The 27,496-nt window shown below is 41.0% G+C and overlaps 2 protein-coding genes across 11 annotated transcripts in view; both read right to left on the reverse strand.

The window, feature by feature from the left end:
- The window catches only part of LOC146977541 (protein unc-13 homolog B-like), a 71,002-nt gene that overhangs the window by 2,336 nt on the left and 41,170 nt on the right, over positions 1-27,496 (reverse strand). For 4 of the 10 annotated variants that reach the window (XM_085793853.1, XM_085793848.1, XM_085793852.1 and 1 more), the window contains 37 exons: positions 26,976-27,269; positions 26,755-26,845; positions 18,683-18,729; positions 18,483-18,561; positions 17,466-17,540; positions 17,120-17,339; positions 16,624-16,851; positions 16,354-16,495; positions 15,929-16,098; positions 14,045-14,160; positions 13,392-13,555; positions 12,698-12,848; positions 12,475-12,543; positions 12,017-12,106; positions 11,668-11,805; positions 11,371-11,501; positions 10,688-10,773; positions 9,309-9,435; positions 9,089-9,185; positions 8,748-8,891; positions 8,008-8,085; positions 7,673-7,750; positions 7,436-7,456; positions 6,906-6,959; positions 6,744-6,779; positions 4,854-4,874; positions 4,637-4,663; positions 4,163-4,183; positions 3,297-3,385; positions 3,073-3,219; positions 2,655-2,778; positions 2,489-2,542; positions 2,263-2,340; positions 1,007-1,154; positions 708-764; positions 372-464; positions 121-280 (listed from right to left, as the gene is read on the reverse strand). In XM_085793853.1, the coding sequence (XP_085649979.1) occupies positions 121-280; positions 372-464; positions 708-764; positions 1,007-1,154; positions 2,263-2,340; positions 2,489-2,542; positions 2,655-2,778; positions 3,073-3,219; positions 3,297-3,385; positions 4,163-4,183; positions 4,637-4,663; positions 4,854-4,874; positions 6,744-6,779; positions 6,906-6,959; positions 7,436-7,456; positions 7,673-7,750; positions 8,008-8,085; positions 8,748-8,891; positions 9,089-9,185; positions 9,309-9,435; positions 10,688-10,773; positions 11,371-11,501; positions 11,668-11,805; positions 12,017-12,106; positions 12,475-12,543; positions 12,698-12,848; positions 13,392-13,555; positions 14,045-14,160; positions 15,929-16,098; positions 16,354-16,495; positions 16,624-16,851; positions 17,120-17,339; positions 17,466-17,540; positions 18,483-18,561; positions 18,683-18,729; positions 26,755-26,845; positions 26,976-27,269 (3,945 nt within the window). The remainder of the gene's footprint in view (positions 1-120; positions 281-371; positions 465-707; positions 765-1,006; positions 1,155-2,262; positions 2,341-2,488; positions 2,543-2,654; positions 2,779-3,072; positions 3,220-3,296; positions 3,386-4,162; positions 4,184-4,636; positions 4,664-4,853; positions 4,875-6,743; positions 6,780-6,905; positions 6,960-7,435; positions 7,457-7,672; positions 7,751-8,007; positions 8,086-8,747; positions 8,892-9,088; positions 9,186-9,308; positions 9,436-10,687; positions 10,774-11,370; positions 11,502-11,667; positions 11,806-12,016; positions 12,107-12,474; positions 12,544-12,697; positions 12,849-13,391; positions 13,556-14,044; positions 14,161-15,928; positions 16,099-16,353; positions 16,496-16,623; positions 16,852-17,119; positions 17,340-17,465; positions 17,541-18,482; positions 18,562-18,682; positions 18,730-26,754; positions 26,846-26,975; positions 27,270-27,496) is intronic. The other 6 variants (XM_085793856.1, XM_085793855.1, XM_085793851.1 and 3 more) reach the window with 3 other exon arrangements.
- LOC146977542 (uncharacterized) lies at positions 19,738-22,018 on the reverse strand. Its single transcript, XM_085794263.1, has one exon. It carries the CDS (start codon positions 22,000-22,002, stop codon positions 19,738-19,740), a length of 2,265 nt encoding a protein of 754 aa, XP_085650389.1. The 5' UTR covers positions 22,003-22,018.

A 27,496-nucleotide genomic window follows, 5' to 3' on the forward strand; every position in this document is an offset into this window, starting at 1 on the left:
GGTCCCTGGTTCAATTCCTGACAGGCTGCACCCTTATAAATGAATGAATGAATAAATAAATCAGTCAGTTAATAAATAAAATAAAATAAAACAGGTGGGTCGGCCTGCTAGAGAACTTACAAGTGGAAGGTCTCATTAAACTTGGGAGACCAGCTGTTGTTCTTAGATTTGGTCTGGAATTTGCGTTTCTTGTCGCTCAGGTGAGGCCCGATCATGGTGATCTCCACGAAGGGCCGGAACATGCCGGATGTCTGCCATTTTAAATCACTGGCCCCCATGACTGTGGAGAAGAACCATGTCATCAGGTGAGTAATTGTTGTTTTAAACAAAACAAAAAAAATCAAATGATTTTATGAAAAGCTCAAACTGACCTTTGGCAGTAACTTTCCGCTCCCCATTCTTAGGGTGAGTGTAGAGCTCCAACTGGACGGACACATCACCTATTGGCTTGTCCACAGCTGCACCTGAGGTAACACACACCCACATTATGTGCAACAGTGAGCTGTCATCTCATAAAGACAAAAAAAAAAAAGTCAAAGTTTCTTTGATTTACGATACAGAGTGAGTATGAGAGGAGGGAGCAGGAGGAGAGGTGGGGTCGGGGTGATCTGTCCACCTCAGACGGACAGAACGATGGGAAATGGACAAAGGGAGAGTGGGTGGGGAAAGAGAGAGGAAGGCTGGTGGATGATTTCAATGTAACCTACCCCTGCTGGGCTGTATTTTTTCATTGGGGGTTAACCTAATACCCTTTCCATTGTGCACTGGCACAGAGGCAGCACAGGAGATAAGAGAAGACAGCAACAACATGTCAACAACTTCTACCAGAGGGAACATTTTAAACACACACAACACAGGTGCAGACCTAAAAGAGGGAATATTCAGTCAAAGGCCTTGTTTATCAAACACACACTGTTCAGCTGGCGCCCTCTTCTGGTTTATTATGGGATAGGCTTTTGCCCCCAAAATGCTCCAGATGCATCATTTAGGCAGTGGGCTGAACTACCTTGCGCATGCTGGGTGGTGACAAAGGTCTTGATGAGTGTGTCTGTTGTCTGGGTGTAGAGGGACAGAGCGTGGCGCAGCGAGGACAGCTCGGGACTCTTCTCCAGGAACGCCTTCTTCAGCCCGTTGCCTCCTGCGTGGAAGTATTGCTGCAAAGGAAACCAGGGGTCAGTCCGTGCAAACATCTGAAGGAACATCTGGGAGGTTTAACTATATTCTTGTAAAATTTTTAAACCAAGAAAAGTTATTTTGGTTTATCTGCTTTGGTTATCATCAAAAAACTGTTCTGGTGTTACTGTATATTATGACATTTACACAAGTCCAAATACAATCAGTCATTATGGCAGCAAACGCTCTCAAAATAAGGTTCATGATTGAAAACAGAATCATTTTTTAAATCTTTTTTTAATTTCAATCTCTAATGTCTGTATTTCCTGGTGATTCATTTGAAAACCATCAGCTGAATATTTAAAGGGATAGTTCAACCAAAATTGAAATTTCACTCATTATCTACTCACCCTCATGTGGACTAAGGGCTGGGAGAAGTTTCAGAGTCCTCCGTGGCTTCTCTGAGTTACAGGGGGTCTCGGTGTAGCAGTGCATGTCCATATAACGGTTGCAAATGGATACCAACTGTCTTCGTAACAAAAAGACACACCAAAAAATCCGAATACCTCCATGCTGCTTGTATGTAATGTCCGTCTTGTATTGAAGCCAAGTTCGTCAAATGCTTCGAGAAGCTTCTGCTACAAAACAAGCTTGAAACACAGACTTATTAAATTTTATTCGGGACAATTTCGAAATTCGGGGCTTCAATACAAGAGGGACATTACATACAAGCAGCATGGAGGTATTTGGATGTTTTTTGGTGTGTCTTTTTGTTACGAAGACAGTTGGTATCCATTTGCAACTGTTATATTGACATGCACTCCTACACCCAGACCCCCTGTAACTCAGAGAAGCCACGGAGGACTCTGAAACTTCTCCCAGCCCTTAGTCCACATGAGGGTGAGTAAATAATGAGTGAAATTTCAATTTATCGCTTTAATAATCCAATAATCCACTCTAATTTCTTAATCAGTTGCTTTGTAAACTTCTCTGCTCATTTCATTCGCTCCATCCTCTCCACACTTTGTGGTGATCAGCTGACTACCTCAGCTCTCTGGTACCTGATTAATGGATGAATAGTTGATGAAGCTAATCTGACCCGTCTGCCCCGCACCCTGATGAAACCAAAGCCCTGTGGTATAAACTGACCTTGATAGTGTCCAGTGCAACGTCCATGACAGCACACTGCCTGGGAGACAGGCTTTTAGCCTCCCCTGCCATGTGATCCTGCACAATCCAGATGATGAGAAAAGAGGTGAGCAAGCTCCATAAAAATAGATGCACTTACTCTCAACGTGTCATCTTGTGGTTAGCTCTTCAGTGACACCGAGCTCCATTTAACATGGAATCAAAATGTCTGAAGGATTAACGGTACCTTGAGTTTGGAGAGCTGACCAAGTTCTTTTGCAGCTGAGAGGATCTGTGCACCCTGAAGGGAAAACAACAACAAAACTGTGTGGTTACTTTCTGTTACATTTAGACATTTAAAAGTCAATTTCAGCGATTGCTGAAGTACACAAACAAACAAGCATTAGACTTACAAAAGTATCGTTGCCCTGTGGCAGGACAATAGTCTTCTCCAGGCTGATCATTACCATCCTCCAAAGCTCTTTGAGCACACGCTTCAGTACAGTCTTCTCACACACAGTGGCGAACAGCGTGAGCCTGCAAAAACATGCACACACACACAAATACATAAACACGCAGATTAATGAGGTGCACAGGCCGTAGAGGTGTGAGTGATGAGGTGTGTTGTTTCCCTCAACTGATGCTATTTTCAAAAACTATATAATTTAAGATTTTTTTATTTAACTTAAGAGGGTGTATGCATGCTGATTATGTTAAAAGCCGAAGAAAAAATGCCAAAGGCGACAGAAACTTTTAATAGACAGAACTAGTTTCAATTTTCTTAAGAGCGGGAAGGAGAACTCAGTTTAATATTGTATTGAATCCACTCACTTTCCATCCAGGAAATCCATGAGAGGTCTCAGCATGTTGTCAGAGTCGCCATCCACCTGGTTTTTGTTGTTGGCGTTTAACGGTCCTTTGATCTGGTACAGAAGAGACGCCATCTGTCGCATGCAGTCGTTGATACGGCTCTGGAAACTGGAAAGGAAAGATAATGAGCAATAAGCATGTGGTGTTATTGATGTGCGTAGAGTACGTGTGGTGATGGAGAGTACCTGTTCCCAAACGTCCTGCTGAGCTCATCCAGGACGTTGTTGAGCTTCACCTGCAGGTCGTTCAGTAGGTCGCTGGCCTCGCTGTCCATCTGCAGAGAGACGAATGAGACAGAAGCCCAGGAGGTGTTGGTTTAAAATCATAAATCATAAATACAAAGGAGCGCCATTTATTGTATCCACCTTTTTCCGAACATCAAAAACGTAAGCCTGTTTTGCTCTTCCGGTGGAATTTTATGTTTACGTTTACATGGTTTCGGGAGTTGCGGTAAATGCATGGATTTTTTTTTTTTCAATGAAAATCTGTAAAGCGCATGGATCATCACACCAGCTTTTAACAGTGGATATCACACAAATTGACATCCGTGTTAAAAGCCAGCGTTAATAGATCCATGCCTTTACCGCAATTATGACAATGACTGAAAACCATGGAAACGTAAACGTACAATTTAACCATAGATGACGTTCGGAAACTAAAAATATACTGTAGCAGTCAAGGCGGAAGTTTGGAATATGTTGACAGGAAGAAACTACCTGTACAATCTTCCCTGAGCTTCCACAAAATTTAAATGTGCAGAAAAAATAATTACTGTCAAGGGAGAAAATATGCAGCAGGTCCCCCCTCCAAACACTGAGGACATGGAAAACATTTCCCAGGAGTTCATAAAAGGATTCTTTCTGCTTCTGGCAGAAATGTTACATTGTGTAACCCCAGGTTGTCACACTTTACACATGAGGATGAGAGGGAAACTTCATAATTGAGGCTTCTTTCAGGTTGTACTGTAATGTTTGTTTTCTGTGCACACACGCACACACATCATGACTGTAGTAGTATGATTAATATCTAACACATGTCTGCACAAACCCACCTTTTTCTCTGCAGTCTCCAACTATCGATGGGAGCACATTGAAAAGAAAAATAAAAAATTTAACATTGCAAGAGAAGCCCGTGTGTATAAGCAGCGAGTCTCACGAACACAGGGGTTGAGGGAACAAGTGGGAAAAGATCCATGAATTACCTCCAGTATACCTACTGTAACACAGGTACACAGTAGGAATCATCTAAATAAGCACAGCCCGGAGGGTTAGCTAAACCATATGGATGAAGCCCATAGTGCGGCTCATTAAGTCAATGATCCAATGGCCTTGTGATTCATGGGCTGTCAGGGTTACGTAGCACCATTAGTGCAGCGCGGAGGGAAGGCTTCAGGGGAGGAAAAGGCAGCTAGAAATGGATTGTGTTGTGTTTGTAATGTGCTGAATGTGTTTTGTTTTTTTCCATTTTTGCCTCAGAGTGTTATTGGTGTACTAATGAATGAAGTCCGGCGTACGCGGACACTCACCTTCTTCTCTTCAAATGCATTTTCAATCTACGGCAGCACAGAGAGAAGTAGAGGGTAACGCAGGACAACCGCAATTAACTGTCATTTCTCATTTGGAATTTGAATTTAATTTAATTTAATTTAAAACTATGCACGATCAATTGACGTGACACAAAGTGCTGTACGGTAGCAGCAGATGTACCCTAGATGTGTGTATATATATATGTATGTAACCTACCTTTTCCACCGGTGCATCCATCTTTGTGTGCAATGATTGTTGTGACATTTAAAAACAAGAAATAAAAATGAGAAACTATCAAAACAAACAGATTATTTTATGAAATAACTGTTGTTAGAGGGGAGATGAGTGGTTAGTTTGGCGGAAAAGAGCAGGGAAAGTGTCACTGAAAGAAAGTGAAACGTTGGAAGTGGAAATCAACACGGATGACTGTTAACAGCGAGACACAATAAAGTCCACCATGGGATTGACAGGGGAGCCTTGTTTCAGTGAAACACATCATCAGTGAGTCTCACTGTGATGCCGCTGGGAGCAGGAAGAACAAGGAAACGGTGAAGAAGAATGACTCTGCACGATGTATCAGGTTAAAACCACTTCAGGCCGCAACAAACCTCAACCTCAATTTTCTCCCCTTCCTCCCCTACTTCCTTCTCCATCTCCACCTCTTCCTGCTTCTCCTCCTCCTCATCCTCCTCCTCACTCTCCTCAAACTAGGAGTGGCAGTGAAAACAACACAAAAAAAGTTTAATTCTCATTGAAGCTATTTCTGCAAACATTCAACAGATTCATTTGTGTGCTCACGTTGGTACATTTTATATCCATAAAATATTACAGATGCATCATTGAGATAAACATATATGCATGCATGCATCATAAAACATGCATGCATATACAGTCAACTTGCCTGCCAGGCTAGCTTGTTATTGTTGCGCTAGAAAAGAAATAAAAAATATGGCCGTGACTTCACTCAACCAAAAAAATACATTCTACCCTGACTGTAGAGATAAAATTGGACAAGAAGACATTTTGCTGATAGTTGATGATTTTCCCTTTCAAATGATTTTCAAATTACACTTTTGTTTTTGGTTTGTGCCTCATGTGAGAATTTATAAATATTTTATTGCAATTTTAAATTCTGCTCCTGTATTACTTGCAGGTGTGCTACAAACTTTGGTTCATTATCATAAAGATAATGAACCAATCAAAAGCTCAAATTGATCTTTGTTTCGTTCGTTTTGGAAAAAGAGGTTTTGGTAACCAAATAAAAAAAACATCGAAATGCACAGTATGCATGTTTTTCTTAAAATATTTTCCCTAGGGAAAAAAAAGACTTGTTGCATCAACACAATAGGAAGAAAATACTGTAATCTTATTCTTGACCACGAAACCACTGTTTATCTTATCTTAATCCTTACATCTGTGCTGACAAGCAACTAACTTATTGACACAAACTCAACTGATCTCCCATATCTTGCAGTCTTTCAACTTCCAACACATCAACCCCAACCCCACCATCAACAAGCACTTCCACACGTCAACACAAAATTCAGCCGCCAAAGGAAAATTCCACCACTTCCACTGTTCACAACTGGAGACTCTGCTGCAGCAGTCACATCATTGGACTTCCATGACTTTTTCCATAAAAAACTCAAAACATCCTACATATTCCAGTAGAGCTGCTTCTCCTGGAGGTGACCATCCCTTCATCTACTCAGACTGAGTTTAAACACAGAAGACTTACAAAATAGTCTGAAAAGAGAGGGGCTCCTTTTCATAACATACTGTTACTTCAGATTTACAGATGCATGGATAATCCTACAGTACAGACCAACACACAATAAAATAGCGCAAAATATGCAAACAACTCCAACAGCAGAGTACTTCTTACTAATATTCTCATGAACACAGGACTGGAGGACACTAGAACAGTTGAGCTACTGTGTTTTCTAAAGAGGGGCTGACTTTGTGAAAATCAGGATCTACTCTGTAAAGTATAACAAGTATTGCATGATATGAAGTGACTAACTCATTTAAAATAATCACTACGGTGAGTTAAAGTCTAGCAACTAGTGAATCTCTGCTAACTCTGCTAGCATCTACAGTACCCACCAGAGCCTTGGCTTCCTTATCCTTAGTTACGACCTGCTGTCCAACCAGAAGAAGGAATAATCAATACTGTGATGTACTATTTCATCATGTTGTTTAAAGTGGTACTTTCATATGGACATATGTGAGTATTTAAACCCTACTCGGACTAGAATAGGAACCTACCTCTTCCTCTCCTGCCTCCTCCTCCTCCTCTTCTTCTTCCACCAATTCATCTTTCTTTAATTGTAAAAGTGAACACACTGGTTGAAACTTGAGCTACTGTTTCCATCAGCTACACACCAGCTACATCGAACACGGCTAACAAAAATACTACACTACAGCTACTATAAATATGATAAAGCACTAGAGTATATGCAAAGCGTGGTATACGGTTTCAGAGCAGAGAGAGGTCACAGCTGACAGAGAGTCTATTGATTGTCCTAACTGCTGCTACACTTAGGACACTGACACAGAGGACGTGATTAAATTAAGTCTCTGTCTCAATATTCTCTGGTCTATTAGTCCGCACGGGGGCTAATCTCTGTCAATATTGATTTGCTTCCATTGACAGCATCACATCAGACACCGGGGCGGCACAGGAGGACGTAAAACCTGCCGGTGACATGACATTCACAGCAGAAACAGCATCTACTACGGCCTTGAGAAAAGTCAAAACTATTTCCTAATCCAGTCACCACTACTACTGCACATACCTGCGCTTCTTCTGTTGCACTCTGATGTACAAGATACCACACAAACACAGCTGATGTAGAAGCAACAACCACTGAGATTCTACTTTTGGCTACATGTACAAAAATGTTTAGATTAGAGCTTGTATTTTTTCCTTCCTCAATAATGAATACACTTTTAAGTTAGAAGTAGTTTTGAGTGCTAATGGGTTAAAATGGGTGGTCCTCCTCACACCCACAGCTGTGTCTCCAGACACTCACCTGTTTGGCACCCATTGACTCAAACATCTTCTCCAGCTGGATTCTGAGCTGCTGCACGTTATTCATCAGGACGCAGGGCTACAAGAGGACACAGGGAAGACAGAGACAGGGGACATTGAGATGAAACTAACGGAGCAGGGAATTATTCGACTTTTGAACATGATTCAAATTTAAAACAATGTTCTAAAAGACTGAGTAAGATTGATGTAACAACAGACCGGTGCTGCCAGGTGTCAAAACCATCTCAGGAATGTGACTGAATTTGTACCATGTGATATGAATTAATAAACAGCAATGACATTTAAATGGTCAATTGTAGCACAGAAACAACTTACAATCTTCTCCTTGTCAATGTATGAGGGGAAACTCTTGGTCAGAATGGCACTGTACTGCAGAAGGACTTTGGCAATTGTCTGCAAAAAGACGGAGGAAGAAAAACAATGAGAGTTAAGTGTGAGTTTAATTTCTAGTTTAAATTCAAACAATTCAAATCCAAAAGGCTAACTTTTATAACTAATACTGTAAAACCACTCACAGTGTTTACCAAGTGGAACATATAACACTTCTGGGGAGCATGATCCAAGGATCATCTCTTCTGAATGTTTGAAAAAATCCCAATTGTGTCTCACTGTATTACTGTATCAGGCATACAGGAAAACAAACCCAAAACTCCAAACTCTGCTGTGCCTCCTTCTCCCAGGAGGGGAGGTTTATATCCAATTCAACATTCCTGTTTAATAAGGTAATATCAAATTGCCTGCTCAAATCAGTGAATGTCCCTCCAGACAATGCTGTAATTGTACTGTAATGTCCTTCAATTATTACTGTGCTTCTAAGAAAGGAAAATAATCGAAGTGAGATTCTGCTTTAGCAAGTAAAAAATCAAACTGACCAAGAATCAGTTAATTAGGAAATAAAATACATGTTTAAAGTTATATACAGCAACTATAAAATAAGTTATACACTACTGTATGTATAAGGGCTCTGAGCTTTATCCTTAATCCAAATCCAGTGCTTCCAATGTGATGTACTGCAGAGCAGATATTGGTTGCCCCAGCTGATGAAGTGTGGTTACCTTGGAGAAGCGGCGACTGTACTGAGCCATGACGCTCGGGTTGGGACATTCCAGTTTCTTGATGATCTCAAAACTCTGGTTGAGCTGGGTGAAGATGTCCACCACCGAGCAGGAGAACAGAGCGTGCTCAGACATCTGCTGGAACTGAGATAGAAACAAAAACATAACAACAATATTTAGTTGGTATAATCAGTATTCATAATTATACATTATATATACACTATTAAAATGTGTGCCTGGACCTCAGTAGTCCCATTCTTATCTTTTTATTTTCATATCTATGAGAACCTAACCTTATAGGGAGAGTTAACAAACATCAAATTCAGTTTCAGTTTTCTTACTCCGTCTTTTTTGTCTCTCTCCAGCGCTCCATGCATAAACTCTATAGACACGTCTTCATTTTCATCCAACCACTGCAGCACAAACTGTAGGAACCATCTACCAGGGAGAATAAGGAAGCACAGTCACATAGTTAATCAATACCTGAGTTACGGATCAATCAATTCCATAATAGAAATGTAGTGTAATGTCTCTTTGCATATGAGTGAGTACGTCACTTACGAGGGATAGTCGGGAACAACATCCTTAACGTTCGGCAGCTCCTTGACGTACTCATTGTAGAGCCACTTGACCTTAAAGTGCAGGTTCATGTAGTCGGTGCTCTTACACAGTCGGTGCTTCTCGTGCTCTGCAGATACAAACACATGAAGAGGCTGTGAGCTTTCTGATCTGATCCTCTTTACTCAGCAACCATTCACAAATGTGTTTCCTTCCTGCGTCCTGTCTTTACAATGAGCCAACTGGCCACTGGCTCGAGTTTCACACAGAATTTCATACAAAGACGTGAGGATGATATCAATCTTCTTTTTTAACTAGTGCCAACAGAGCCAGTCGACCAATAAGAGGACAGACAGAAGATGCCTTTACATGATTAAGATTAACTTTGATTAGTATTAAGACACAAGAGCAATGAATACATTTAAGTCAATCCTGCTAAGACTGACACATATTAGCTTACACATGTGTACCTCCACCGTGTGTTTAATTTTTAACTGATTACTCAACAGCAAATGACGTAGTGCTCTCAAACAGCTCTATTTCTGTATAATAGATAATCAACTGTAGATGTGCTAATTTGAACTTCACATGCACTCACTCATGGGATTTTCTTGCATAATAATAAATCATTTTATAATGACTAAGTCCATTTTAACCAAGCACTTGAGTATCTATTTTGTAATCTAAAAATGACTACTCTTCAGTAGAGAAATATCTCTCAGGATTCGTTGAAAATCTCTCACAACATTTCCAATCACTTTCAATATTAATGACGATTGAGAAGGTACAGTAGAGGCTGCTACGGTGACGCTCTGTGCTGGAGATTCATCCTGAGGACAGGGCTGGGATGAAAGCTGGCTGTCTCTGAGGACTGCTGGTGTCTGTGCAGTATAGTGCAGAGAGGCTCCTGGGAGACATAAGCAGCTTTCCAACCCTTCATAATTATCATTTCCATCTTTAACTTTTCCTTTGCCATTGTATCATTTCTCCTGCAGAATTTTTCAGGCCATTTCTACTCTAACCAGGGCTTTTTCTCTTCTCTGGTTTTGAGCCAATGATGGTTCATGTTTCCTTCTCTTCCTTTAGATAAAATACACTTCTGAAAACCTGCACAGCAGGATATGACTACAAAAAAAGCCTAGGATATGACTCTACAGGATACTACTGTACAGAAACATACTATGTGGAACATATGGTGGAGGAAGCTACAGAATGGTGGCATTGAAGGATATAATAACTGATGAGTTTCATTCTGAAGAGAAATGTGCTTCCTTTGAGGAGATCAAATCAATTCTGCAGAAATGATGATAACTTACTGTCTGTTGATGATAGAGCAAAGAATAAGACCTTGAGAGGGATAATAGACCGGGGCTGGGACTTACCCTCCATCCCGTACTTCATGTCTTGAGCAAACAATGTCCACATGACCTCTGCTGACACCTTCCCTACACTCAGTTCTTGAGGGAATCTGGGAGAAGAGCGACAGTTTGACAAATATATTAATAACATTGAAATGAGTATTAATCCTGCTGATCTCAGACACCAAACAAAGCAACATATGAGTATCACGATAAGCATTAACATCAAGTATTAAAGAATACTCCTCCGGCTCTTAAAGCAACATTGCGGAGTTTCAGCACAGTGCTTCCACCATCTGGTTAAGAAGCGCTATCATCTGGGGGGAAAAACGAAACTTAACGAAAACAAAACTTATCAGCCAGCGCATCCAGCGTTTATTCCCATTAGTAAACAACAGTATTTCCCACATGTTTGCAAGGAGACTGTGTGGCGGGTGGTCGGGGGGGTAAGTTTCGCTTTTACCCACCACATCTCTCCCTCGACACAGAGGGGAGGGGGGGGGGGGTGATTCGTACCCGTGCAGGGAAGTTACATAGTGCAGTTTCAGCCGACGCGACCCGGCTCAGGCTGCAGCGGCAGCACCATTCATCCTATTAACCATTTTTCTACCATTTCAATGAGTCTGGAAACATTATTTTAAGGCTGAAAAACTCCCCAATGTTACTTTAACAGATACAGATTTGGTGAATATTTGTCAGCTACTAACTGGTTGAGCACAGGTGTGTAGGAGTTTCTGTCCTCCTCAATGATGGAGACAATGAGCATTATGAGTTTGGGCCAGAAGTCCAAGTTCTTGATGCTCGGACCCTGCTCCTCCAGAGGGAGCTCCTCCTTGTTCTGGAATAAAAAAGGAAAAACACATGTCAGTCACTAGGTGTAGCCTTAAAAGAAGCTCAGTGTAATGGATTTTATGTCTAAGGCAAGTGTTTATACAGAAGTTCCTACTCATCATCACTCCATTTTATTTCACTACACACAGCTGGATACTTTGTGTGTGACTCACTGTGTCCACAGGTTGGTACTGTCTGTTGTACAGCTCGTGGCAGTTGTTGAAGATGTAGTCATACGTCGAATTGAGACAGGCCTTGACGCAGTCCCTCACAACCTGGCTGGCTCTGGGTGGAGACTGTAACTCCTGGACCTGAACACCAGATGGAGATAGCAACACTGGCGGTGAATGATTGCAAACGATCACTGGCCCCTTATAGGCATGGTAGTGCAGGGACAGCACACATCAAATGGTGACTTTATGGCCGAGCTACAGCTGAATGCGCCATTTAAAAAGTCAAGGTTACCACTACTGAGATCCTACAGAGAGGAACTACAGTAAAAAAGTTACTGTTGGCTGCTACCTTCATCCTGAAGAAGGTGATGCTGGTTAGGAGATCCACAGTGGATTTCAAATCTTGCAGACGATCCTTGCTGCTGGCAGGGAAGTGGTTCTGTGAAAGAAAAAAAGAGGATCATTATTATAATTTAATATAAGTAATGTTGGTAATGCTAATCATTACAGACATGTACATATCAGTGAGGACAGCATGGAGACCACTTGACTTGCAGAAGAAAAGTCGTCTTCAAAAATATTCTTACTGACTAGATCAATAGCTTTTCTTTTCTGAGAATGTTATTTTCAAATTAATGAAAAATAATTCACTACAAAAGAACATTCAATTTTGCATATACAGTAAGTCATAGGTCAGTAACAGTAGGCAACAATACATCGCCATCTATAGTAAACATCATTATCAACCATCAGAACTGCACCAGTCATTGATGTCAGTGATATTTGTTTAGTAAATTAAAATCTTACCCTGTATGTTGAGAGGTCAATGCGCAAAGAGTTGTGTAACTGGTCTAAGAGCTTGACAAAGCGCTCTTTCTGTATGGGGTGGAAAAGAAAACAATTAATGATAAGGGAGAAGGAAAAAGGAAAATATAGACACAAAACATATTGAGAAGTTGTAGTGAAATGAAAGACAAAAACATAGACTGTGTTTGTGTGTGTGTTGTGTGTATATAACAGTAATACAAACCCCGAAATTTGAGGCAGCGAAGCGGTCAGAGGCGGACACATTGGTGGAGGCGGTTGTGTGGGCGTAGAAGGCATTGATATTGGCGAGCAGGGTGCTCATCACTGCAGGAACCCCGGGACACATGTACTTAGATGACAGACAGGCAAAGTGCCTGAAAAGAGAAGCACAAAGAAAGCTTGGTGAAGACCCGGGCAGCAGGCCTCGTCTTCCACCCATTAATACCTGCTATCACTGCCGCGAGGAAAAGGTTTTGTCAAGGCGATGTGGGCATACGGTGTGAATAGCTGTGCCTTTATTTGGTCAGCCTGTGTTCTCTCAAGAGTCTTGTTTTCACCTAATGATCCCTTTTAGGAACGGTCGTTTCATCTGCCCATCAGCTAGCTAGCGTGTTTAGGCTGAAGGATGGCCCATTGGAGTGTGCTTTCTGTGAATGATGGGCCCAGCTAACAGGCATCAGTATGGAACATGACATTTCATGGAGACAAATCCATCCTCGGCCCATTTATAATTGACTTTCCTTCATTTGGAGGCCAACAAGGAATGACAATGGCACTGAGAGGCACTTTGGTATGAGAGAAAAAGACAGGAAGGGAGGGCGAGGAACAGGGGAGATAAAGAAGCGGCAAACACACGGACAGGTAGAGAGAGAGGAAGGGGGACACTGTTCATGTCCGCAGCGATATCTCAAACTCACGTCATGGCTTGGTAGATTGACTCAATGCCGTAGCGCATGGCAAACTCGTCCACTACTTCCTGTGCCACATCGTCGTAGTAGACTTTCCACGCGTCATCCCCACGAGCCTCTGGGATTTTCACCACGCCTTGGCCGAGCACATCAGTCGAGTGGTGAAACAGGTTCTGTGGTATATAAAAAAAATTGTGAGAGAGGAAAAAAGAGATGACAAAATGACAGTAGTAGTGGTCCACAACATTTGATGAAACCTTTTAGCCTGGTTGTTTTATGACCGCTGGTTATACACTGTAGTCCTTATTTAAATTCAATCTGGATAGGATTGAAGAAGTTGTAATACTGTATATAATTTTTAAGAGCATTTCTGTGACACCTGTTTTAATCAGACCTGTGCACAGACAATCTGCATATAAAGATCCCGGCAGTTACAAACAGTACAATGGCCAAAGTAAGTAAGGCAAAACTTATCATATTAAGAATAGCTTTTGAAAAAGAGGACAAAAAAGAAGGATATTATCAAATAATGTCAAAACATAAACTGTTACTAGCTGTTACTTTAGTAACAGTGTTTTAAAATGTTAAGTACGCTGAACTCATATAAAATCCAGTATGTTTAGTTTGTTAATACAAACAATAATTCCAGTAGAATCCAATACCTCATGCAAACATGTGTACTGCACATGATATGGAGCCACCTTCTCCTCTCCCTTGATCTCCACGTTTATCTGAAGGCGAATGGCACCCGACACAGCTGACTTGTCCGTTCTCTTCTCTGTAATTAAAACACAAATACGGTCGTAACATCACACAGCCACACGGGCACTCGTGTATCTGCACATTCTTGATTCATAACTCCAATCCAATTCTGTGACACAGAGACACATGAAACCAGGTCTGTTAACACAACACTAATTACAGACTATTAACATGGCAGCTCTATTGTAGGGGGTTCTGTTTCCACAGTTTGATGGCAGTGCAGAGCCGGCAACACTAATAGAAGTCCTCCAGCTGATAGTGAGGGAGACAATGGCAGTGGGCTGTATGGATCTGTGCCTGATCACCTAAGACACTTGAGCTGGAGCTTCTCTGGAGGTGGAGTGCTTGGCGGCTCACCCCTGCTATTTGCCCTGACAGGCCTATCATTAGGGGTAATTTGTACATGTCCGTGGAGCGGTCGATTTCCGACTGGAGTACAGCTACTTGATAATCACACATCAGGAGGAGAAATGGGGAAGAGTAAGGAGGGCATGGGAGTGCTGCTTTAGAAAAGAAAAATAGATATAGAGAAGAGAAAATGCATGGGACAGAGCCTATTACATGGCTGATAATTAATATTGGTTTGAATTTAAATTCCTAATGACTCCTAACCAAAGGAATGTTTAATGGATTATCACAGATCAAGGATATTAAAGTTTTTTATTGCCACAGTGAGGTCAGTTTAGGTGCTGTAACCAAGCAGAAATGAGCTGCTTTGTGTTGAATGGCCTGCTCTTACATACTTCATGGATGTGGATATCAGGAGTATTTTTAATGGACAATGTGAACGCGGACTGATACAGTGCTGTGCCTGCAGCGGTGGGGGGGGGGCTCTATCAGTTAACAATAACAGCGAGTTGATGTCTGGATGATGGTAAAAACTAAAAAGTGCGCAGGAATACAGCGACCAACATTTAGAAATATTAAAGTAAAATGTGGTCAAGTCGTCAAAAACTTGGATACCTTTGCCACCTTAATTCATGCTATATAGTATAAGGGACTGATAAAGCAACTCCTCTGAATATGTGAGCATTTGTATTTAGGCTTTATCCTAATCAAAATGTCTTCACACACCAGGGGATGATACTGGGGATTATCATGAAACAATTTTTTTTTTTCCTAAAATGAGCACAACTCTCTGTCTACAAGCGCACTGGGACTTTCACAGAATAAGCTTGCCAGGGAAAGCCAGTATTGTCATGCAGGCCAGTATGGGCCTTGGGGCAGCTTTGTGTCTGTGTTAAAAAAAATAAAAAAATAAAAAAGAGAATGTTGCTGCAGGCGAACAAGACGTGGGAAATGAGGTTCAAACAACAAACCACTGACTGGACTTAAAGAAAGAAAAAGAACTCTTAGCAGCAAACAGAAACATGCAGATGTGGTGAGACTCAGTCAGCACATCAGAAGTAGATCAATCCTTCATTAACACAAAGTCATGTAACACAGGTTGTTGCAGGTAATTCCTTTTCAAGCCAGGAGGAAAAACAAGGTGGGACCTGAGGTGGAACTTACAAAAACACAATAGAATATCTTTATAGTTTAATCTTTTCCCGAGGGTCTAAGGGGACTTCTTACCAGTACACACAAAAAAGATTGCAGCTGTAACGGTCACTGCCAGAAGGTGCTACAAGAATTACAATTCTAGCAGATATTTCTTTCCCTGCCTACAGACGTTTAGATGTTCATCATCAATATACCAATAAAACAGACCATGTTTTGTCCCTGTCATTATGGGCAATATATTTCACAGTGTCTATAAACAAGAGGCGAGACAGCGTACTGACCCAGGTTGTACCAGACGTCCATTTCCCCGCTCAGTGTTCGGACTTCAATAATACTCTGGCCGAGGAAATCATCAGATTCCCTCTTGAGACGCAGCTTCACCCTCGACTTGATGTCATCGTCTTCGTCCCACACACGCACTTTGATTCGGTCTGAAGAATTGTGACACTCGCTGATGAAAAGCACAGATGAAAGAAAAAGTGATTTTATAAACTGTGACAGAATCAGTTTTTGTAGAAAAATAACACAGTTACAGGGAAGTTACATAGTGCAGTTTCAGCCGACGCGACCCGGCTCAGGCTGCAGCGGCAGCACCATTCATCCTATTAACCATTTTTCTACCATTGCAATGAGTTTGGAAACATTATTTTAAGGCCGAAAAACTCCGCAATGTTACTTTAACAACCATGAAAGTTTGGTGACTTACAAGTGGAACTTCTCCTCCCAGACAGGATTGAGGTTTCCATAAATGGTCTTGGTTCTCTTCTTGGTCTTTCCCACCTGAACAGTGACATACGGATCACTGGATCCTGTCTTGTCCTTTGCCTGCAGTCCTTGAGCACAGACGACTACCATGATGGTGGAGAAACAAGGGAGAGAGGACCAAACATTAGCATTACCATGAATTACAAGCTCTTCTTCCTTCCATAATTGTTGCTTAGCTGCTGAGATGTTAGCTCTTTGATCTATGGGGCACCTGTGATGGTGATCTTGGCTGACCACTTCGAGGTGCCATCCAGTACACTCTGTTTGATGGTCTTCATCTGCTGAGCGTGGATGGCTTTGCTGATGACAAAAACTTCCCTGATAAGCTCAAAGATTTCTGGTTTGTTTCTTTCCCTGATCTTCATCCTGTCCTTCATGGCCATGATGATATTCTGAGTCCTGTCTTCGGCTCCATGCTTGGAGCTCTTCTCCGCAGCACCTAAACATTTAACGAAAATGTATAAAGATTCACAATCAGTTGAAAAGTCTTCAGTGGTAGCAGTGGTCACAGCATGTGATTCTTTGTCAATGTGGAATAGAGAATAGTGACTATCCTGAAACTGTTGTTTTGATAATAATGTGGTGAAGCTGCTCCAAATCCTCTAAATTCATTGAACTATTCATGAACTTCTGTGCCTTCCTAGTCAGTGCAGCGTACAGTAAGTTATTTGAGGACTTCCTTTAAATGTTGTCTGGGCAGTACTCACGCTGTAGACAGTCAGCATTCAGCAGCTCTTGGCACTTCTCATGGGACTTGACCCCACACTCGGAGCAACGCATGCCTTGGCGGGCGATGCCCCACAGCAGCCCCTCACACTCATAGCAGTATGTGGGTGTAGTGGCAGTCCACACTTCAAAGTTATGTGGTGTAGTGCAAGATATGGGGTAGATGAGAGCCTGCAGGGTCTTCTTGTACACATGGTTTTTCTATGAAAGGGAGAACATGTTTTTTTTTTTTTTAGATTTTAATGGAAATCTGGGGACACCATACCAACGAAACAGATGAATTCGTCAAACTGCAGTGGCAAACAAAGTTTAAAGTGTTACACTCACCAGCTCCTCATCCTTGATTGAGGACCGTGCCGCCATAGCAGATGCAATCCCTGCCTTCCTGGCTTGGACAAGAGACTGAACAACAGGTGACAAAGGGAAATTATGTTGGCATTTAATACACATACACAACCCACAACAAAGCACCCCACCCAAATACTATGACTATGAAGGTGAGCGTGGTTAAATAGGGGGGCAAGGTAATACGAGTGGTGAGTAGGGTTAATATATATATACACATATAAAATATATATATATATATAAATATATATACATCATTGGTTAATCCTTTCAAGATAACCAGAAAAAACCCATGTGAGTATTATTAGTTTCACCCAAGACATGGAAAGGATATTAATAAATAAGATTAAGTTATACTAATGCACACACTATGAAGCAATAAAAAACCCTTTGTGGAAGGTTAGTAGTGTATTCCTCTACCCAATGTGCTTTTGTGATTTTTGCCACAGCACAGCAGGCATTGAAAAATACAAACCAAGGATTGGGGGGAAGGATTTCGTGATTATATACTTTAATGATATCAGGTATGGTGAAAAGCTACCCATGATCAAAAGGATGCATGCAGATGTTTTCATTGTATCAAACAGGAGGTCTGCAATCAAAGAGGTCAACATGCTGCAGACATGCTACATGTCTGTTGTATCTGTTCTACTTGTACTTGTGATATTTTGTACTATAGGAGGAAAGGGAGTGGCAGCTGGGTTCTATTAACTTACCATAGCCTGACCAAGGAGAGTGAATGCATTCAAGAGAGTTGTGGGGAATAGTTTCAGGTTTAAGAGAGGAGGGAGAGAGAAATTAGCAATCTGATTTCATTGTTATCTCTCCATTTGCTAATAACAATCTCACCCCAAATTCAGCTCAAAGGTCAAAGAATAACTGTGACTTTGGTGGTGGTCTCACAAATAGAGAGACATGCAATCACAAAGAGAGAGCAAAAACAAACAGGGTGATATGACATACAGTACATAGCGAGGGAATGATGGGGTTAATACTGACCACATCGCTGACCAAAGGGATGGGCTTCTTTTTACGCAGGTCTGGCATGCTGTCGATTCCATATAGACCAGATCCACCACTGTGTATTGATGAAAATAGTGTAAAAGGATATTATCAAGGCTAGCATTTGAACAAATACCACTGGACACACAGTAGTACTAAAATAAACCAAATGTTTATGTTAACTATCTATAACTTACCCTGGTTTGACCCAGGCCTGTCTGACATTGGGTTCTTCATCTCGAACCTACGTGATTTGGACAAAATATACTGTAAGTAAACAGTTTACAAAGGAAACAGACATCAGAGTATTATGGGAAAAACAAGATAATGGAAAGTTACATTTGGTTGAGTTTCACCTCTCTGTTGTTACAGAACATGCAAAGTGGAATCAAAAGCAAGTAGTGATCCTTCAAATTAATATTGCTAAGCTCTGTATAACATGATGTGTAAAATGTGATGATGGGCCAGCAATATGTTCAAAGACTAAGTTGTATTTTACAGGTCAGGATGAAAATAACAACAGCTTTTTTGGATGCAGACTGTTCTCAGACAACCCCTAGATAACTTAGATAAAAGCAAATGTTTGCAAATATTTCAGAAATACATTGAGCGTGTGCCTAGTAAACTACACATGCCCACAAGGCCTTTTACTTATGCCTCAAAAAGGGTCTTTCATCAGTCTCCGTTCCTCTGTGTCTGATGACAGAAGTTGAGAGCAGACATCCCTCTAAGGATCTTTCTCCCAGTACAAGTTCCTTGTAGTATTTAAAACAATTCCAGGGAAAACAAAAGGGAAGAACTCACACTAGGAACAGAACTGGGGAATCATGCTCTGAAGCTACAACATGAATTGAACCAATGATTAATAATTTAGTATACAGAATAACTGAAGAGATGGGACATATGACTTTTGCAGAATAACAGGATGGAGATTTTAATAAATATTACATATCTAGCCAACAAATTTCAACTTGTGCATTGTACTTTGGTGTACACAAGTATTTTCTAAATTTTAAGCAATGATTATGATGATCGATCAATTCATTGATCTGCATTGACAAAGGCATGCAAAAAAAGGCCAAAAAGGACATAAAATAAAGAGGAAAAAAGCCAATGCCAGTGTTAATTGAGTAACCTGATTATCTTCTCTCCCAAACTCTGCAAAGAAAAAACAAATCACAGATATATCAGAAATTGTGTGGATATGCTGTAATCAAACTAATTTGAGAAAACAACTGTCCAATATGTATAGTTATTGTTGTATAGACTTAATTGGATCATTAACATGACTTCCAGAGTTACAAAATGTAATGAAATTAGAGAAAATATCCCCAAAAATACCTATGACAAACTCATCTTGAGACTGGGATCCCTGAGACCCCTGAGACCCCTGAGAGCAGTGGGATCCTTGGGACCCCTGAGCAGATTTGGACAGTCTATGGCGGGTTTGCCTCTTTTCCCTCAGAATGCGCTGGAAATTGGCGATACGCTCTTTGTGACTGGCATCCGTAGACTTTTCCTGATTTATCTCATCAAGAACGTGGTTTTCCCTGATAGGACTTAACCGCACTTCGTCTGTAGTAAGTAATGGGCCCAGTGGACTCTCGCAGTGTGTTGCTGGACAATGCTCTGGTGTTAGGTCGAGGTTTGATAGTTCCCCGTCCGTTGCACACTCTTCTTTGCCCTGTGAAATCTCTACGGAGTAATACTCAGTAGGGGTGCAAGGAGAGTGGTCTGCCTCATTGGAGGATGCTTGAACATCATATGATGGGGTTTCAGACGTCTCACCACAATCCACATAGACTGAAACCTCACTGTCCTCTTTAAGACTGTCAAAATGAGAGTGATTCTCTGTCAGACTTGTGCCTCCCTCCATACTACTCTGCTCCTCCTTGGGTACACTAGTTTGCTTAACAGGGGATGGAGGTACCTCAGACTCACATGCGTCATATTTCTCATCTTCTGGGTTGGGCCCTTCCAACTTTTTTAAAGCCCCTTTCAAAGCTGATCTGAAAGTAAGTACAGCCTTACTGAAAGTTGTTACATCCAAACCTACATTGGGGGTCTTGGGTGCACCCTCAGGATCTATCTCAGAGGACTGCCGTGACAAAGATTCTCCTGCTTCATCCCTGGAGATCGTCGGATCTGTCCACTCCCTGTCCAGACTCTCGGCAGACCCCAGATCAAGAGTGTCGACAGATGATGGGCAATCATCACATGGTGAATGTGGCACCTGGTAACCATCATCACAGTCTGTCAACAGTACAGTGGAGCAACTCAAGCTCCTAGAGGGCCCACTATCCAGTTCATTTGCACAGGCATCCATGGTGTGGTACCCTGAGCTACGCGAGTATGGACAGTTAGCAGCACAGTTGCAGTCCAGGTTTTCTTCCTCAGATTGTAGTCTGGGAGGCCTCCAGTCTACCATACTAGAAGAACTGGAGGGAGAGTTGTAATGTTGTCCAAATAGCAATGAAAGATGCTCCGAGCTGTTGTGTGACGATTGACCTGGTGTGCTGCTCTGCGTCTCTTCAGTGGTACACCTGTCCCAAACACCTAGACAATTGTCTAGCTCTTCTCGACTGTTTGCACATGAGCAGATGTCCTCCTCACTCCAACATCCTTCTCCACTAGCACTGTGGTGCATATCAGCAGAAGGCCACCTGTCATACTCTGTGTCACCAGACAGAAATCCTGCTTCTAGACAGTTGGAACTGTAACATGATGACAAAGAGCTGATACTTTGGTAGTCAGCACCACGATGAAGCTCTTGGTTCTCTTCGTCTGTTTGCTGGTCTGACTGACTGAGAGAGACTCTATCCATGTTCCATTGATCAGGTAGTCTTTGAGATGGTATACGACCTAGATATTTTAGGCAATCTTTGTGATCCAACACTGGACTAATGTCTCTACAATGAAGAGATGTGATGGCATTCTGTCTACCAAGGCTTCCTCGCCTGACACGTGGTGTTTGAGGAACAGGGCTGGGGTGAGGTGCAGCTGATGCCCCAGAGTACAGCTCACCTATTTCACCGAGTACTGCATCGACACAGCAAGATACCTCATCCACTGAGCCTCGCACAGATGTTAGATACAGCCTCAGGTCAGAAATTTCCTCCTGGATTTTGTTGATGCCTTTAAGTTCTTTTAGAATATGTTCCACTATGTTACTTGAGCCTTGCTCACCCTCCTCATCCTCCATCTCCTTCTTCTGTTCTTCACTCTTGGACCTTTCAATAAGGCTTGGTATCGTATTCCCCAACTCAATCTCACAGTTAGAACCATTGTTCTCCCCAGATGAGGTGAGGTCAGCTTTGTTGCTAGTTGCCGATGAAAGGTCATGAACAGAGTTAACCTCTGGGCCCTGTAGGCACTTCTGCAGCGTTCTGCGCAGGCTTTTCCCCACTTTGGGGCTCTGTGATCTTTTCTTTTGTTGGTCTTGTCTCTTGGGTGAGAGCGGAAGTTGCTCTGATTTGTAGACCTCATCCTGTCCACTGAGGTGTCCTCTGGGGAACATCCCTAGGAAGTGGCACTACTGACTCAGTAACTCCTTATTATGGTGTAAGCGTAAGCCAGGAAAAACATCAAATGTCCAAGGTCCCGGAACCATGACTGACAAGACAAAACTGTATAGTAAGTTATTTTGTCAACACAGCAGTGAAAACTCCAACCACTAACTTCTATCCATTATCAGCTCAATTTACTATATAAATCGGATTTGTAGCCACCTAAGGTGGTATTCTGTACTTCTTGTAAAATAACAACCAGACCTAAGCATTAAATGACCATAACTTAAGATGTATCATCTAATTATTTTTCTTGTGGCACATTCAGTGACCACTCAACAAAAGAATTGTGCTTATTAACAAATTCCAAATTTCTATTTTTAATTAAATTCATGGATGTGGTAGGACTCAGAAAATCAATATTTTGACTGATATTCTTGAAGAAACACTTCTATGACCACCAGATTAGTCAGTAGGGAGAGAAATACAAGAAGGAATTCTAACTTTTGACATGTTTACAGGTTGGTTTGAGTCAAGAAACTATGTGTATTTGCTTTAAAATGGGTCAAAATGCTAATTTACTTGCAAAGAGTAGGTTAGATTCATCTTAGCAAGGTAGCATCTACAGTTTGCACTTTCATATTCAAGGCCTCTGTAAGAGACAACAATTTTCTGTACAGTACAAACTTGTGATTGGCAGTATTGCTTTGGCTAACCTCCTCTGAGTCAGAGTGGCAACTTGCAGAATGAAGACCATGCAGCTGCTTCGATCTCTGTAATTAGGATGCCCTGGAAAGACAGCATGGTAATTAGATGACAGGTCAATTCTCTCCTTTAAGGCCATGTCATTCTTGCAGACCCACACCAGCTGCACAGCTTCATAGCTCTGACCCGCTAGCTATGGTGTAAACATGACAGGGATTATTGAGTAGCACAACATAAATCTATCTGATAACATGACATAATTCAGGAAAGCATTTAGTCCGGCATATGTGAAATTAACAGTCTTGTTGTTTAGCTTTGTCTCTTCTGCTCCCTCCATTTAATCATAGTAAGTACTAGACAGTTATCTTTGTCCTCTGCGAATCACCATTTAGGTAATGACATTAGAAATTTGAGAAATCCTTTAATTATTACAGTCCCAAGGACAATTCCTGACTGCCACTAAAGATCAGACATAGACGGGTTTGATTAATGTTATTTTAGGGCCTTTCAATGTGTTAGTACTAGACAATGTGAATTCATGAAAAATTCACAATATGAAATTAATCTGAAATGTTTTTACTCTTAAACCGAGACTATTCAATGCTAACTTTAAGATCATCACAAATCTTAAGCAACGTGTTTATCTTGTTGCTATATCTCTATAACCAAATATGACGAGGAGTCCTAGAAATAGTTTTTCAAACTGACAAATAAGTTTTAATTACTCAAGTTCACAAGAAGGAACCATTTCAGGTGTATTTATCTTGACTGTTTGGAATGATGACAAATATTTTATTTTGTCAATTTACTTTTATAACATAGATTATGTAACTACAATGGGCTTTAATTTTAGTTTTTGGAAGAGGATTCCCTATTCCATTAAGTGAGTTATTCCAGAGACTGAATAGCTGCTAATTACATTAACCCACCCCTGCACTGGAGGTCTCCAATAAGCATTTGAGCACTGAAGGTGTGTGTCAGCCTGATAAGAGTTTGGAAGGATGAAAAGTGCAATTGGGCCTATGAGAGCCAAATGTTTCCTTCTCTGAATTTGAAAATAAGATGTTGAGCTATCAGCTGAATTGACTCAGCCTATCTGAAATGAACTTGGAACATTATGCTTACCATTAAAATATTTTTTTCATGTTCTGTTATTTCTGATGAGTTATTCAACATTTAATTAAAAAATAAATATAAACAGGAATATGTGGCCTAAATACAGTTGGTGTATACTGTTAAAAAGCCCATTCATACACACTGCTGAAGACCACTGGCCTTTTTTAATGGACAGTCACTGTATGTGAGCTCTTAACAGTCAGTGATTTATTAGTTACCTCTCCAGGATAAAGAAAGGTTGCAGGGCTAGTTGGGGTCAAGCCCATTTTCCAGGCCAGTCATGGTAATAGCCTGCAGCAATCTCTTTTCTCTCCTTACCAAATAGTCTGTGGTCTGGATTAAAAAAGACATTTTGCTTCTTAAGTTTTTTAAGGTGACATTTCATCAATGAATTCCAATCATCTGAGTACTGAAATAAGTGGGAGTTCAGTAATTTTTGTATATACTATATCTATTATCTTTTCTACATGCATAGACTAAAGGTAAGTTTCACATAGTATATTATGTATCCCCATGTGTTACTTAATCAATCTCAAAATCTAAACTCAAGACTAAATGCATGAAATAGCAGAAATATAAATCAAAATGTAAAGCTTACCTTACAGGTAAAAAAATATATATATAATCAACAACAACCTGTAGATATCATCTTTCAACAACAATCCAATCCACAGAGATGATCCATGAGGATAACTTCACCTTTAAAAAATGTGTCCCCAGTTGTCTCACTGGTGTCTTGCTACACCTCAGTCTTCTCTAACTGACAGTGGCAAAGAATTGCTGAATCCTTCATTTGTACCAGTGAAACGGCGAGCGCGACAGTGGCGGACCACAATCAAACAGCAGTTCACCCTCAGTTAAGTAGCCATCTGCACTTCCCTCCCACCCTCTTGCATGCTTTCTCTTCTCTCTCTCCTTCTGTCCTCTGGCAACGTATCCCAGCGCAAGGCTAATCTGAGGCTGTGAGACTGCCAGCTCTCAGTCTCATTCACTCTTTTTTCTCTATTCCCACAACTGCTCCCTGCTGCTGATGCTGCTGCTGCTGATGTGATTCCTGACATTTCTCTTTCAATTAATACAACTTCTTGCTTGTAAAAGTGAAACCCTCACATCATAGATTTGCTCGCATTTAATAAAATGTAAAAAGAGAAGAGAGCTGAATTTCTTTTCAAAGCTTGAAGCTCAGTCATATGATATATGGGTATTGAAACTGACACTGGAAATCGGTCTGGCAGCCAGCTCCAATTCCTGCTCTGTATTTGCCGTGTGTGCTGCTGCCAAAAATTTCTCAAGGAAACTGTAAACATACCACACATCTCATTTTCTGTCTTAGTGTTTTTGAACATGAACAAGCATGTGAATATGCCTCACAGTGTCAGGTCTACTATTCTTATTGTGCTTGTTACTGTGACATGGCTTGACAGATTAACAACCAATTCTTATTCATTGCATTATTTTCTGCATTTTGCCTTATTTCCTTAAGTGTTTCCCCAAGTCTCATAATAAATGGCACTTAGACAGCTTTCACCTTGCTTTCCATTTATACTCATGTCTTCAATCAGCCATCATTTGCCATGTATGTTCATCTCAACCAGTACATGAAAACCAATCATTATAATGGAAGCCATGCGTCGGCCACCAGAGCTACTCCTTTACTGCCACGCCATGAAAAGATTAATGAGGGCGGATGAACCTGAGTTAGCTGGGAGATTCTGTTTTCATTACAACCACCCTCTAAAGATTTACAAGTGGAATTGTTGCAGGATTACATTCAACATATGTTAATTTGAGCAAAACACTTTCTCCGGGAATGGAGAGTGGTTCAATAAGACACTATTGTATCAAATACTGTTAATATAATACACACAATATGATACAGATCAAAACAATGCCATATGATTTCTGACATTGGATGTACATTTCTTCTGAAAAAATAGTGGCTCCAAATGTTAGATCATCGCCTAGAACACAATGATACAGTATACAGATTTGTAAAATGTTTACAGGATTGATCTGATGGACAGCTTTGAAATCGCCATTTCCTCACCTCCCTCTCACCAGATCAAATGTTCAAATATTGGCACAAGTCATTTGCCAATTGTGTTTTTCATATCCAAGAGATGAGGGGGGTTATATCATTACTTAATAAAAAATGCAGTGATGACCTTTAAGTAAATATGACACAAAGTGACAAATTGGTCAAACACTGCAGACATCATTTGCTGAAGAACATGAGAGGAATTGCCTTGAGTGAACCATCCATTAATGCAAATTATAGGCCCCTCAGGCAATGGGTGATAGACACTAAGTCAACACAGGGACAGTACACTTTAGCCTCACAATTACAGTGCTGGGAGAAGAGATTAAATTAACCAATGAAGACTGAGGCAGAGAGATGGAGCGGAGGCAGAGACTGAGTATCTAAAATGGATTGTAAATGTGACACTGTTTAAAAATTGGGCCGCATAATCTCACATCTGTGTCTAAGCTGCATATGTTTGTTTCACAATTGTCACCCAGACAAGCAAGGTTAGCCACTTAGCTGCTATTGAAATACCATCTTTGCTGGGAATGTACAAATCAAAGACATTCACCCTTTACTTGAAAACAATTTATTAGTGTTGATGCCCAATGTGTATTAGAGGTATGAGTGCTCAATACTCGGTTCCAAGTAATTCAAGTGTGTAATCTTGAGGGTGCAGAGGGACAAATGACAGAGCAGCTATAATACAATTCAAATACAGTGCAACTTCTTAAACAACCAGAGAGGCACAACTCAACCATTGTTAGAAAGGTGAAAGTGATTGTACAGTACTTATATAGAGTATGCCTGTGTATGCATGTCTGTGTGGTTGGGTAAGAAAGAGGAGGGCTGAAAAAGTAAAAATAAAAATGTATCAGAGTTCAGTAAAGGTGTAGGAAATAAGTGAGACAGTGCCTACCTCCCGGAGCTGAACTCTGACTTTATTGATGGCCTTCAACCAACGAACTCTGGATGGAGTGAAGGGTAATGGCTGCCCATCATCATGGAATCTGGGTAACATGAAGTATACAGTACAGTGGCAGAAAGAGGAGAAGAAAACCTCGAAGTTCCTATAACATCTTCATTATAGAGACATTATAGAAAATGCACAAAATGTTGAAATCTGAACAGAAACAGTACCTTTGGAGTTTGGAGGACCTTGTGTCGGCTGAGGTGTCATTTTTCAGGCCTTGTCCTATTTCAGGGGACAGTCTGTGTATCTCTTGCTCACCAAGAGTAGCGTGTCCATTGGTGGGATGATGTCCATTTGTGCGTGGCTGCGCGTTGGTGGAGGGGTGAAAGCCAGTACTGTGATATGAATGGAATGACTCCTCAAGTTCTGAGCCTCCAGTGCTCTCATGGCCAGTCTCACTAAGCTGGGAGCTGGTCTGGCTCAGGTTTCCTGATGACCCAAAACGACTACTTTCCACTGGACTACAATGATGAGAGAGGAATGAAGAAAATATTTAGGCTAATATCAAGACACGTTTGTTTAGAACTATCATTATCATTATCATTATTGGGGGACTATATCTATATTTTAACATTTGTATCTACCCAAGGCAAGATAAGTAGGGTTTGCTACATTCAAGTAAAATTAGAAATTGATTCAAAGCTAACCCTAACCCATTGTAGATTAGTGAAAATATTAGCATAATTAA

The sequence above is a fragment of the Trachurus japonicus genome, chromosome 12 (assembly GCF_045865225.1).
Source record: "Trachurus japonicus isolate A0001 chromosome 12, Traja_1.0".
NCBI lineage: Eukaryota > Metazoa > Chordata > Actinopteri > Carangiformes > Carangidae > Trachurus > Trachurus japonicus.

Excerpts from the sequence above, each read along its gene's own strand:
- LOC146977542 (XM_085794263.1), bottom strand. The coding sequence starts at position 22,002 with ATGTTCCCCAGAGGACACCTCAGTGGACAGGATGAGGTCTACAAATCA.